The sequence below is a fragment of the Rhineura floridana genome, chromosome 1 (assembly GCF_030035675.1).
Source record: "Rhineura floridana isolate rRhiFlo1 chromosome 1, rRhiFlo1.hap2, whole genome shotgun sequence".
Taxonomy (NCBI): Eukaryota; Metazoa; Chordata; class Lepidosauria; order Squamata; family Rhineuridae; genus Rhineura; species Rhineura floridana.
This window is the reverse complement of record NC_084480.1, coordinates 132,661,676-132,674,370: the sequence shown is the minus strand read 5'-3', so window position 1 is coordinate 132,674,370 and position 12,695 is coordinate 132,661,676. Positions and strand designations below refer to the sequence as shown.

The window sequence follows — 12,695 nt, the reverse complement described above, 5'->3', positions numbered from 1 at the left end:
AGGGAAAAGAGGGCCGTCTCCGGCCTCCGGCTATACTTAATTTAAAAAGGTGGAACTCTGGCTTTTTATTGGCCCCCTCAGCCACGCATGCGTGATTGACCACACATACGTTGGGCTGTGGCTGGCCGACTTCCGCTCTTTATCATTCAGGCAGGCAGGTAGGACTTGAGCAGCCGCCACAGTGAGGGATCCCTCCAGCAGCAGTCCCTGTCCACTCCCGCCACACTGGCACCCACAGAACATACAGGTGAGGCGCGTGAGGGTGATCTGATGGCCCATGGGTGGGTGGAGGCGAGCGGTTGCAGTGGAGGCTAGGCTGGGCCAGCCTGGCTCAGCCTGGCTCAGCCTGGCTCCCTCAGTCCCTCTTAGCCCTGGAGCCAGTTCCCCTGGGGCTCAGGCTGCGTGCTGCAGTCTCTGGTTGGGGGGGGGCCATCGCTGCCGCTGCCGTGGGTGGAGGCGAGTGGTGGCAGTGGAGCCCAGGCTGGGCCAGCTCCCTCTTAGCCCCGGCCCGGTCCAGAACCAGAGCCAGTTCCCCTGGGGCTCAGGCTGCAGTCTCTGGTTGGGGGGCATCACGGCTGCTGCCACGCCCAACATCTCAAGACGGGGCCCACGCGGCCTGCCTGGCAGCCTCAGCAGGAGCCGTGGAGGGCAGGCTGGGCTGGCTCCTCCTTAGTCCAGCCGGTTCTCCTGCTCCGGAAAGGACGGCCGGCCGCTTCACCCCTCCTGTTGTTGGCGCCGCTGGGGGGGGGCATCGCGGCCGCTGCCGCCCAGCAGCGCCCACAGCAGGAGGGGTGAAGCCGGCGGCCGTCCTTTCCGGAGCAGGGGAACCGGCTCTGGGGCTAAAAAGAAGCCGGCCCGGCCTGCCCTCCACGGCTCCTGCTGAGGCTGACAAGCCGCGTCGGACCCATCTCCTAGCAACCGCTGCCGAGACGGGGCTGATGTGGCCTGCAGGCTCAGCAGGAGGCTCCGGAAAGGACGGCCGCAGGCTTCACTCCTCCTGCTGTGGGTGCCGCTGGGCGACAGCGGCCGCGATGGGGCTCTGGGGGAGTTTTGTGATGCTTTAATTATGAAAGCTAATTCTAGTTAATTTTTGACAATCCATCCTTCTCCCTCAGGCCACAGTCCATCCCATTCAGGGTGGTCCCTGGACCCCTGACCATCAGTAAAGGCTTTTCAGGAGTTCTAAGCCAATCAGAGAGGAGGAGTTGGAAAAAATTGTCCACACTTTCCCTCAGAGTATCTATGGAACCAAGCCACAATTGCTAAGGAGGAAACATATAGGAATATACACCTTAGAGGAAGGCAGACTCCACTTAGTGGTTGCACCTGTCTGTCTGTCTTCCTATCTATCTGTATTGCTATCAACATACTTGTGGAACTTTGAACACATTTAGAATATTTGCCATCTGGATGGAATGTTGGCCACACTAAATGCTGAACTACTAGAAAATTGGATAGTCCTGTACAATTTCCATTTTCAAAACGTTCATGTGGTTTATGTAATGTAGAAACATCTATAATCAGTCAAGGAAAATTATCTTCTTTGGTGGCACTGATGTAAATAAAAATAAGAGGTGGTTGAGAAAAGTGAGTATCTATTTTCTTTACTTGCCTTTACTTGCCTGGTTAAAAAGTTTGTGCCTGAGGTCAGAACATCTGATCTTCCTCTGGATGAGAAATGGGTACAGTTGCTAAAGAGCATCAGATCAAGAATTCTGGTGAAGGTTGTCAGTGCAGTGTTTGCCATCCCAGTAAGCCATGCTTTCGTGGAGAGAGCGTTTTCACTAATGGGCAACGTATGGACTGACAACAGGAACCGTATGTTACCTTCCCTTGTTAAAGCAGAGCTTTGTGTCAAATTAAACTCTGGCATGAACTGTGCTGATTTTTTTAAATATGTGAAGGAAGAACAAAGGTTGCTTAAAGCTTGTGTTTCAAATGAGAAGTACAAATTCTAAACTCATCCTGTTTAGTTATTTAACACCAGTTCCTACAGTGAAAGCACCTTGTTCATTCATTCTGTTTTTCTTTTATAAAGAGTAATACTGTTTATAATGTTTATAATGGTTGAAAACATCCCTTGGATGTCATCCACTTCTCTTTTGTAAGAGAGATAAATGTCTAAAACCAGCTGCAATTTCATTGCTTCAGTGGGTCTCTACTCTAGTTGGGACTAGCAATTGGATTATGATTAGCAGATTGATTGGTGATGTAACCTGCCTTTGTTCTCTTAAAGATAGTGTTTGTTAATAAAAAAATTGTTTGTAACCTGGTGCTATTGGTTTTATTTCTGTCATATTTTTACCTTTACCTTAATACTAGAGGTAATTGTATAATTGTGATTGCCAACTGCTTGCCTAGAATGCCCTCCCTTATCCTTAACATGGCTGCAACTGTATCTACTCAGAAGTAAGTCCTATTTAGTTCAGATCTTGTAAGTTCAGGTCTGTGGCTTCCTTTATGGAATCAATCCATCTCTTGTTTGGCCTTCCTCTTTTTCTACTCCCTTCTGTTTTTCCCAGCATTCTTGTCTTTTCTAGTGAATCATGTCTTCTCGTGATGTGTCCAAAGTATGATAACCTCAGTTTCATCATTTTAGCTTATAGTGATAGTTCTGGTTTAATTTGTTCTGAGACCCAATTATTTGTCTGTTTTGCCTAGAATGCCCTCCCTTGTCCTTAACATGGCTGCAACCATATCTACTCAGAAGTAAGTCCTATTGAGTTCTATGGGGCTTAGTTCCTTAATAAGCATGTTTACAGTTGCTGCCTTCAGGGGCATCTATCTGTGCTCCCATCTAACATCTCTGCAACACTAAACTCCTTTCTTCCAATAATGGCCAAGTCTGAGGGCACGTAAACCCTTCTTGCCAGAAGCAAGTAAACTAGAAGGCATCAGAACTGCACCTCCCAAGAAATGTCCCTAATGTCCTAGTAAGAGTTCTACCCAGAAGTTGAAGGGTTACACTGACCCTTTGGTATGTGTTGCTGTGGTTGGTATGGTATTGCATTTAGAGAAGCATCACTGTCTTTTTTCATTTTCTGTTTGCATTTCATGTACCTCTGACCCTCCTCCCTTACATCCATAGAAGCAACAACAGTGGTTCCATGTGGTCAACTAAACCCCTAAAACCCATTGACGATGTGCCTTGTTGGTTGCATGATGGTTTGTTTTTTGCCCACTAATGGTAAAAGAGAATTCACATATTTGAAAGTGTGGCTGCAGTTGTTGTTCCCAAGCTGCTGCCTGTGAAGGTAGACCAAACCATGGGTGTTTTCTCTCTGTCAATTATTACTCGCTGGAATTGGATTGGCTGTCCAAGTGAGTTTATAGTACCCCACAGAGTAGACAGAAAGGGTAGAGAATCTTTTTTCTCTTACACATTTCTCAGACCTCTTTCTGAAGTGAAGGGTCAAATCTGTAAAGAAGTTTGGAGCAGCCACATTAAAAGATAAGGCCAGGGCATTCCATGCAGGGGGTTGTCAACCCTGCTTGGATATGGATGTCTTTGCAGAGGATCCCTAGTCAAGCATTACTAACAGCACAATCCAAACTATATCTACTCAGAAGTAAGTCCTGTTGAGTTCTATGGGGCTTAGTTCCTTAATAAGCATGTTTATAGTTGCTGCCTTCAGGAGCATCCATCTGTGCTCCCATCTAACATCTCTGCAACACTAAGCTCCTTTCTTCCTACAATGGCCTGGCCTGAGGGCACGTAAACCCTTCTTGCCAGAAGCAAGTAAACTAGATTAAATGTTCCCTAAAGGTGTTGAACTGTGACCTGGCAGACCAGGGTTCGAATCTCCACACAGCCATGAAGCTCACTGGGTGACCTTGGGCCAGTCACTGCCTCTCAGACTCAGAGGAAGGCAATAGTAAACCACCTCTGTCTGAATACTGCTTACCATGAAGATCCTATCTGGGATCAACTTGAAGGCAGTCCATTTCCAGTTTGCATCACCCTAAGCTTGTGAGAAAGAATGACCTTGTCACTTCAGATGGACCTAGGAACACCCTATTTTAGGTAAGATTTCTATTTTAATCTCCAGAGAATTTTTTTTGAATGGCATGCTCCAAGCAACTGTGGTTGATACAATGTATCGTGCTTAATGACGTCACTAGGGCCCGCCCCGTGACATCACTAGGGCCCACCCCGTGACATCACTAGGGCCCGCCAGGTTGCCAGGTCGGAGCCATCCAAAAACCTGAGAAAATGGGGATGGGCCCTGGTGACGTCACGGGGCGGGCCCTGGTGACATCATTAAACATGATACATTGTATCAACCACAGTTGCTTGGAGCATACCATTCAAAAAATAATTCTCTGATTGGAGATTAAAATAGAAATCTTACCTAAAATAGGGTGTTCCTAGGTCCATCTGAAGTGACAAGGTCATTCTTTCTCACAAGCTTAGGGTGGTGCAAAATGGAAATGGACTGCCTTCAAGTTGATCCCAGATAAGGTCTTCATGGTAAGCAGTATTCAGACAGAGGTGGTTTACTATTGCCTTCCTCTGAGTCTGAGAGGCAGTGACTCTGGCCCAAGGTCACCCAGTGAGCTTCATGGCTGTGTGGGGACTCAAACCCTGGTCTGCCAGGTCACAGTTCAACACCTTTAGGGAACATTTAATCTAGCTTACTTGCTTCTGGCAAGAAGGGTTTACGTGCTCTCAGGCCAGGCCATTATTGGAAGAAAGGAGCTTAGTGTTGCAGAGATGTTAGATGGGAGCACAGATGGATGCCCCTGAAGGCAGCAACTGTAAACATGCTTATTAAGGAACTAAGCCCCATAGAACTAGAATGCCCTCCCTTGTCCTTAACATGGCTGCAACCATATCTACTCAGAAGTAAGTCCTATTGACTTACTTCTGAGTAGATATGGTTGCAGCCATGTTAAGGACAAGGGAGGGCATTCTAGGCAAGCAGTTGGCAACTGCCTGTCAGCATTGTGCTGTTGCTAAGACTTGACTGGGGATCATCCACAAAGTTATCCATAAGGCACTGCAACTTTATGTGTCGGCTGGCTACTGCAGTGGGTGTCCCCTAATATTATGGCCATACAAGCAGGGTGAGTGTAGGCAGCAATTGCCTTTCTACTTTATGAGGCCTTATATAGGACCGACAGGCAGCAGGAGAGAGGGGAGGACTAGAAAAAGAAAAAGAACAAAAATAAAAATAAAGGAAGAGAGCGCCTCCTCCTAAGCAATAAGCATGTGCACTGTGCAGTGCGCCTGCCTCCGTTTCCCCCCGAAGCCGCCCCACCCAGCCTCGACGCCAGGGCCTTCTGGGCCAGGCAACCTTGGTGATCTCTGGGCCGCTTCAGCCCCGGCACCTCTCTGCCCTCCCCCCCCCTGAGAAAAATCAACTCATTTGAAATGTGGTGTTGGAGGAGAGCTTTGCGGATACCATGGTCTGCAAAACAGACAAATAATTGGGTGTCAGAACAAATTAAACCAGAACTATCACTAGAAGCTAAAATGATGAAACTGAGGTTATCATACTTTGGACACATAATGAGAAGACAGGATTCACTAGAAAAGATAATAATGCTGGGAAAAACAGAAGGAAGTAGAAAAAGAGAAAGGCCAAAGAAGAGATGGATTGATTCCATAAAGGAAGCCACAGACCTGGACTTACAAGATCTGAACAGGGTGGTTCATGACAGATGCTACTGGAGGTCACTGATTCGTAGGGTCGCCATAAGTCGCAGTCGACTTGGAGGCACCTAACAACAACAAATATCTCCCAAATATATCCCAAATATGTCCCTTGCTTCTGATTGCATGGGACAAGAGAGTATGTGACCTATAGCTGTTCATTCACACAATATGCCACCATGGTTTAGCATTACATCTGAACATAACTACTCTGTCTTCAACAGCAGCCAAACAAATTACTTCAAACGCCCATAAGCAAATCAGGATGTGCCAACCAGAAGTATACAGCCTCTGAATGTAGATTCCATTTAGCTATCATGTGCTTGATACACATGATCCTTCATAGATGCATCTTTTTTAAAAAAACCATCCAAATTAGTGGCCATCCAGCCCTGAATTCCTTAACTTGATTGTATGTTGTACAAAAAGACACTTTATTTTCTTTCTACTTCTAACCAGAGATGTAGTCATCCAGGGTTGGGGTGGTGGTGTCATAGACCCCTTACTTTTTTGGGACCAGGGTCCCAGCCAGATTCCTATATATGTGTCAATCAGCATGAAAGGGGGGCACATTACCCACTGAGTCGAGTCATTGTCCTTTTATGATGATTGGAGCCAACAGAGTGAAAGAAAGTGAGCCAGGCCCTGAGAAGACTCTTCTCAATGGCTAACATGCAGCCCCCCTTATTAGCTCCAAGTGACATCTATTGTAGTGAAGTGCGGACTTGGAGATGACAAGGAGAACAAGGAAGATGAGAGAAGGTGGAAAGTGGGCATAGCTGTGAGAGGGCATGGAGTCACTATTATGAAGAGACCCTGCACTATTTGCGGTTGCTAGGAGTCCTTCCTTGTACTTATGTAAATGAGTATTTACATACTGCAGTTGGGAATAAACTACACAGTATATTCTGACTTGTTTCAAATTTTAGAGGCCTAGGTTTAAATTCCATTCTCAATTGTCTGGTTTAATCACTACTCAATTTTACTTTTTAAGCAATGCAGTGCAGTGTAAGCTCATCTTTTTCACTTTTAACTATGAGTACCCGAAACTCAAAAAAAGCCAAGATTCTTCTACTTTTGACCAGCAATCTTCCCACAGTGTGTGCCCTTGTGTGTGTAGAGGGAGCATGTGTGCAGCTAGAGGAGTTCCCCCCTTAGTTTTACTGTAGCTGATCACCCAGCATAACAAGCAAAGTAATTTTAAATAGAAAAGTGGCATGTCCTACTAGGTAATCAATCAGTTGGAAGTAATCATCCAACATACCTTTGGTTGTACATGTTTCTCCTCTACCTGCACTTCATCTGGTTGAGATGGCAGTCCTGGCAATTTTAAAGTTTGTAAGACCCATAGCATTTGAAGCGGGAATTCCACACTTTGCATTGTTTATACTCACTCCCCCATTAAAAGATGCATGCTGAGGCAGAGAGATTAGGGCTTTTCTATGGATACCCAGTGAATTTAAGGCTCAGTGGAGATTTATACTAGGGCATGGATTACAGCCTGGGCTCAGGTGAGTCACAGCAGCAGTACTACCACCATCTATATACATGGTATATGGTGTAGAACCCAGGTTTTCCAGAGATACATCACGTGTTGATTTAACACAGAAGGTAAATGTCTGAAGAGGGCTAACATCAGGCAGGTATCCACTAGGGAATCTAAGGAATCAAAAAGCAGCTACTCATCAATCAAGAGGACTGAGAACCTTGACTTTAATCAAATAGCTTTTCAACATTTTCTGACCATCTGGAAGAGATTAACTACTTAAAGAAAAAAGCTGAAACTCAAACATAGCTGAGCAGTATCATGCTCACCCTCTTGAGTTTGCCTGGTTCAAATAAGCATCTCCTGCAGAAATGAAGCTGCTTCACACATAATTATAAGTATGAAAGAGACCATCTCACAAATTAAAATTAGACTGAAAGACATCAGTTAACAGAATCTAGTTGCAGTCTAGCCTAGTCTGTTTTTTTCATGGTATTCCTTTCAAATTCCTTTTAGCTCCTCCTGGTAGCATGGTGGCAGCAGGGCTGCAAAAAGGAATGAAGCAGCCAAATTGTCTAAATGTGCATCAGCACTCTTGCTGATTCATTGTAAGCCATAAGCTGACTTAGCATTATGTGCAGACAGAGCCTAGGTCTATAGCAGTTATTTGTGTGGTCACCTCTTCTCTTGATATGTTATTGTTCCAATAAATACGGGTATTTATTCATACTCTACACATTCTCCTGGATGCACTACAGGAAGGAAACTTAATAGGAATACACACTGCAGCAGCTGGTGTTGTGCTGCACCATACCTTGATGGGACTGGAATGTGACAGGGTGCAGTGAGGTCAGGGTTGCATGGCCACACCATCAGAGCCACTCAGAAACTCCTGCCAGTGCACCCACACAGCTGCCCTGCAAGTAAGGTGGGTGTCTCTGCCGCACCACAAACTCCACTGACTCTCTCTCTCTCTCTCTCTCTCTCGCTCTCGCTCTCGCTGCCCGAGCCAGCAGCCTACCTGCCTCTAGCCCCAACTGCCGTCTCCTTCAGAATGACAACCTCCTGCCTCCCAACGGCCGCCTCATTCAAAACTATGACGTGCCCTAGCGGCCGCGCTGAACACTGCAGGCACAGACTGCCTGTGGGTGGGAGGAGCGGCCGCCGTCAATCACACATACATTGCTCAGGCAGAGGGTAGGAGGAACGGCTGTCGTCAATCACGCATCCGTGGCTCAGGCAGACACTCCAAAGCCGGAGATCAAGGTCTTCAAGGCAACTGTTGGACTCCTTTCCCCTATCGACTACAAATCCCAGAAGCCTAAGCGAGGCAGCTCTTGGGCGACTCGTAGGTTCAATCTTCTTTCTATCTCTATGGCAGAACAGGGTATCTTAAGTCCCATGATGCAGCGGGTTCCTTACCCTTAGCAGTGGTTGGGCTTCATTGCCTTCAGAAGGGCGGAGTCTTGGGTGCGTGCCGGAAGATGGCGGCTTCCACGGGGCTTCTCCGGGTCTGTAGGCAGCGCCTGAGTTTGGGGGTCCCTCCTCATAGGGCGTTCTGGGGAGGACAAAGGTAAGATGGTTGTTGAAGGACCTGAAAGAGGATCTCGTTCGGAGGAATGGCGATGGTGCTCAGGAAAAAGAGCCCTGAGACCTTGGGCCTTTCACCTTCAATTCTGCGGCTGTTTTATTCATTTTAGCTCAGGTTCAGTGCATGCGATTAGGCAGTTTTCAGATTTCTTGTCTTCAGAGTTTTTCTTCCGTAGTCCTAAAGTCTTAAAAGAGTTTAAAAAACAAAAACAAATGGCAGGCTTGAGCTGTTTGGAACCCTGAGGACATGGCATGTTCAAAGAAAAAGTATCACCCTTATCAGAAGGAGGGTGACCAATGTGAGAATGACCCCCAACTCTTTGTCTCTGCTCCATCTGAATCGGGAGAGTTGGTTGAACTGCTAGATAGGTGTCTGGTTCAGTGATGGTCTGGATGTGGGCCACAAAACTGAAGCTGAATCCTGAAAAGACAGAAGTGATATGTGTTCCAAGTTCTCGAGTCCAGGGGATGGGAAGAGGGCCTATTCTAGATTGGGGGAGGGTGCACTCTCCTGGAAGGAGCAGGTTCCTAGCTTCATTTTAAATATATTTAATATATTTAATATATTTTTAAGTATTTTGATGTGTTAACTGCTTAGTTGTTTTTGATATTGTTTAGCGTATTTGTATTTTATATTGTACTTTTGTATGTTGTACACCGCCCAGGGAACCATTGGTTATGGGCGGTTTATAAATGTAACTAAATAAATAAATAAATAAATAGCTTGGGGCTATTCCTCGATCCAGCATTATCGCTGGAGGCTCACATGGCCTTGGTGGCTTAGGAGTGCCTCTTTTCAGCTCTGGTTGGTTTGCCACCTATGGTCCCTTTTGGACATAGATGACTTAGCAACAGGACTCCATGCTCTGGTAACTTCCGGATTGGATTATTGCAATGTGCTCTACGTGGGGCTGCCCTTGAAGACAACGATCTAGAGTTAGGGGGTGAGCAGTGAGGTGGCCAAGTTTGCTGACAGGGCTGTGGAGTTGGAGTCGGAAGCAATTTTGGGTGGAGTCGGAGTCGGTAAAAATGTACTGTCTCTGACTTCAAAATAAAATTAATATATTAATTTAATATTAATTTATTAATATTAATACATTAATATACATTTGCCATTTATGAAAGTCAGAGTCAGACAGCAGAAAAATTAATATACATTTGCCATTTATGAAGGAATCGGAGTCGGACAGTAGAAAAATAGAGGAGTCAGAGTCGAAGGTTTGACATACCAACTCCACAGCCCAATGATACTAAATTGTTCAGGGTTGTTAAAACAAAAGGGATTGCGAAGAGCTCCAAAAGGACCTCTCCAAACTTAGTGAATGGGTGGTAAAATGGCAAATGCAATTCAACGTAAACGTCAAGTTATGCGTACTGGAGCAAAAAAATCTTAATTTCACATATACTCTCATGGGGTCTGAACTGGTGGCGGCGGATCAGGAATGAGACCTTGGGGTCATACTGAATAGCTCAATAAAGATGTCGACCTAGTATCTGGCAGGTGTGAAAAAGACAAATTCCATGTTAGGGATCATTAGGAAAGGTATTGAAAATAAAACTGCAGATATCATAATGCTGTTGTATAATTTATGGTGCAGCCACACTTGGAATACTGTATATTGTTCTGGTTGCCTCACCTGAAAAAGGATATTGTAGAGTTGGAAAAGGTTCAGAAAAGGGCAACCAAAATGATCAAGGGGATGAAGCGACTCTATATGAGGACAGCTTGCAGCATTTGAGGAGAAAGTGGACAGAGATTTTTTTTTCCTCCATCATAACACTAGAACTCATGGACATTCAATGAAGCTGAATGTTGGACGATTCAGGACAAAGGAAGGTACTTCAGCACAGTGCATAATTAAAACTATGGAATTCACTCCCACAAGAGGCAGTGATGGCCACCAACTTGAATGGCTTTAAAAGAAGATTAGACAAATTCATGGAGGATAAAGGCTATCAATGGCTACTAGCCATGATGGCTGTGATCTGCCAGCATAGTCAGTTGTAGTATGCTTCTGAAAACCAATTGCCGGTAGCCGCAGGAGGGTAGAGTGCTTTTGCACTCAGGTGCTGCCTATGGGCTTCTCATGGGCATCTGCTTGGCCACTGTGATAACAGGATGCTGGACTAGATGGGCCACTGGCCTGATCTAGCAGGCGCTTATGTTCTTACAACTCAGAAACTTCAATTGTTCCAAAATGCAGCGGCCAGATTTCTGGCAGGGGTTCCTTTTAGAACTCATACAACCCCTGTTCTTAAACAGTTGCATTGTTTGCCACTTTGTTTCTGGGCCCAGTTCAAGGTGCTCACGTTAAAGCCTTAAATGACTTAGACCCCAAATATCTCAGAGACCGTCTCCTTCCCTATAGACCCTCTCAGTTGTTAAGATCAGCAGAGGGGGTCTTCTTGGTCGTTCCACCACAAAAGTAGTTTGGGGGATGGTGGTCTGGAAGAGAGATTTCTCTATGGCAGCCCCTGAGTTGTGGAATTTCCTCCCTACAGAGGTGTGTCTGGCCCCTTCACTATACAGTTTTTGGCAAATGCTAAAGACACACCTCTTTACCCTGGCCTTTGGCTCCTGTGATGTATGTTTTCAAAACCCACCCTATTTGTGTGATTCTTGATAATACTGTATTTTAGATTTTGTAATCCACCCTGGGACATATTGGTGAAAGGAAGGGCAATAATAATAATAATAATTTAAAAAAATCATCATCATCTAAAAATTGGTGTTTGTTAGTGTAATGCAGAGGCCTGAAGAACTGGATATGGGACTCCTGGGTTAAAATACATGCTAAGCTAAGGGCTTAGTTGTTGTTAGGCTCAGAAGGGTTCAATGTTCTTGTTGAGGGTAGGTTCTAGTGTTCTTGATGAGGCTAGAGTGAGGATCCAGGCTATATTATAAACCTTTGTTCATACAGGACAGGATAGAAATGTTTAACGCTATCTAAAAAGGACTCTTCTAACTTCTTTCAATAGGAAGAAGGAAGGTGACCTAGAAGCAGCTGTTCCAGTGAAAGAGGAGCCAGTTCTGGTTTGTCCTCCTCTACGAAGCAAAAAATACCTTCCTCCTGAGGATCTCCAGAGTCGCCTAGAGTCTCGCATCAGAGAGATCTTTGGCTCCTCGGTGTCCAAGGACTGGCAAAAGGCATCACTGGGAGAGAGCAGTTTAAAGTTCCGCCTTTTGGCACAGCTGGCGGCAGATCTAGGCCACACAGTTCCTAATTCCCAGCTCCACCAAATGAAGAGTGCCAGAGATGTCTTCGCTTTCTACAGCACACCTGTGAAAGATGTCTCAAAGTTTGATGAGTTAAGCACACAGCAGCTGCCCCCAAACCTGAAAATCAACTGGCGATACTGAGCCACAGAGAACAAGGATGAAAGTATCATTCTGAACTTTTATCCATATAACAGCATCAACATAGATTCATATAGGACTTGGATTTTTCTAGATTTCCAGAGTAGTTACTGCCTCCTTATGAATGCTCAATAGTGAAGGGAATGTTCAAGCATATTATTTTTTCAAACTGGTCACTTTTGAAGTAAATGTTGGCTACTGAAACAAAAGACGGGAAATGAGGGAGCTTTGATTTCTCTCCCCCTTTCCACTTTCTACCTTTGTCTACACTGCTACCTCTGCTTTTATTTAAAGGAGTCTCTTGCGTTTAAATACCAGTCACATGTAATGTAATGTTAAGGTAACATTTGGTCTAGTCAAAACCACATAGTGTGCATTAGTGCTATTAAACACTGGACTCCTGTCTCTTTCAGTTGGCAACCATGTCTTATTTGAAAGTGAAGGGAAGAAATCAACATCAACACCTGTTTCAAGCAGTTGTGCATGCAAAGAAATTTGATTTTTAAATCATTGGGAAATGTAGGTGGTTCTTGTATAGCAGGTCTGGGCAACTTATTTTGCTCCAAGGAGATCCTTATCAGGATCCGCCTCACAGGCCAAATTTG

The 12,695-nt window shown here is 45.3% G+C and overlaps 1 protein-coding gene and 1 long non-coding RNA gene across 2 annotated transcripts in view; one reads left to right on the top strand and one right to left on the bottom strand.

The window, feature by feature from the left end:
• Positions 1 to 8,899, bottom strand: part of LOC133387621 (uncharacterized) — a 27,463-nt gene extending 18,564 nt beyond the window's left edge. Inside the window, exon 1 of the long non-coding RNA XR_009763523.1 lies at positions 8,565 to 8,899. This is a non-coding gene — a long non-coding RNA (uncharacterized LOC133387621). The remainder of the gene's footprint in view (positions 1 to 8,564) is intronic.
• MRPL50 (mitochondrial ribosomal protein L50) lies at positions 8,548 to 12,510 on the top strand. Its single transcript, XM_061632783.1, has 2 exons — positions 8,548 to 8,715; positions 11,712 to 12,510. The coding sequence occupies exons 1-2, from the start codon at positions 8,627 to 8,629 to the stop codon at positions 12,091 to 12,093; spliced, it is 471 nt and encodes a 156-aa protein (XP_061488767.1). The 5' UTR covers positions 8,548 to 8,626; the 3' UTR covers positions 12,094 to 12,510.
• The last annotated feature ends 185 nt before the right edge of the window (positions 12,511 to 12,695 follow it).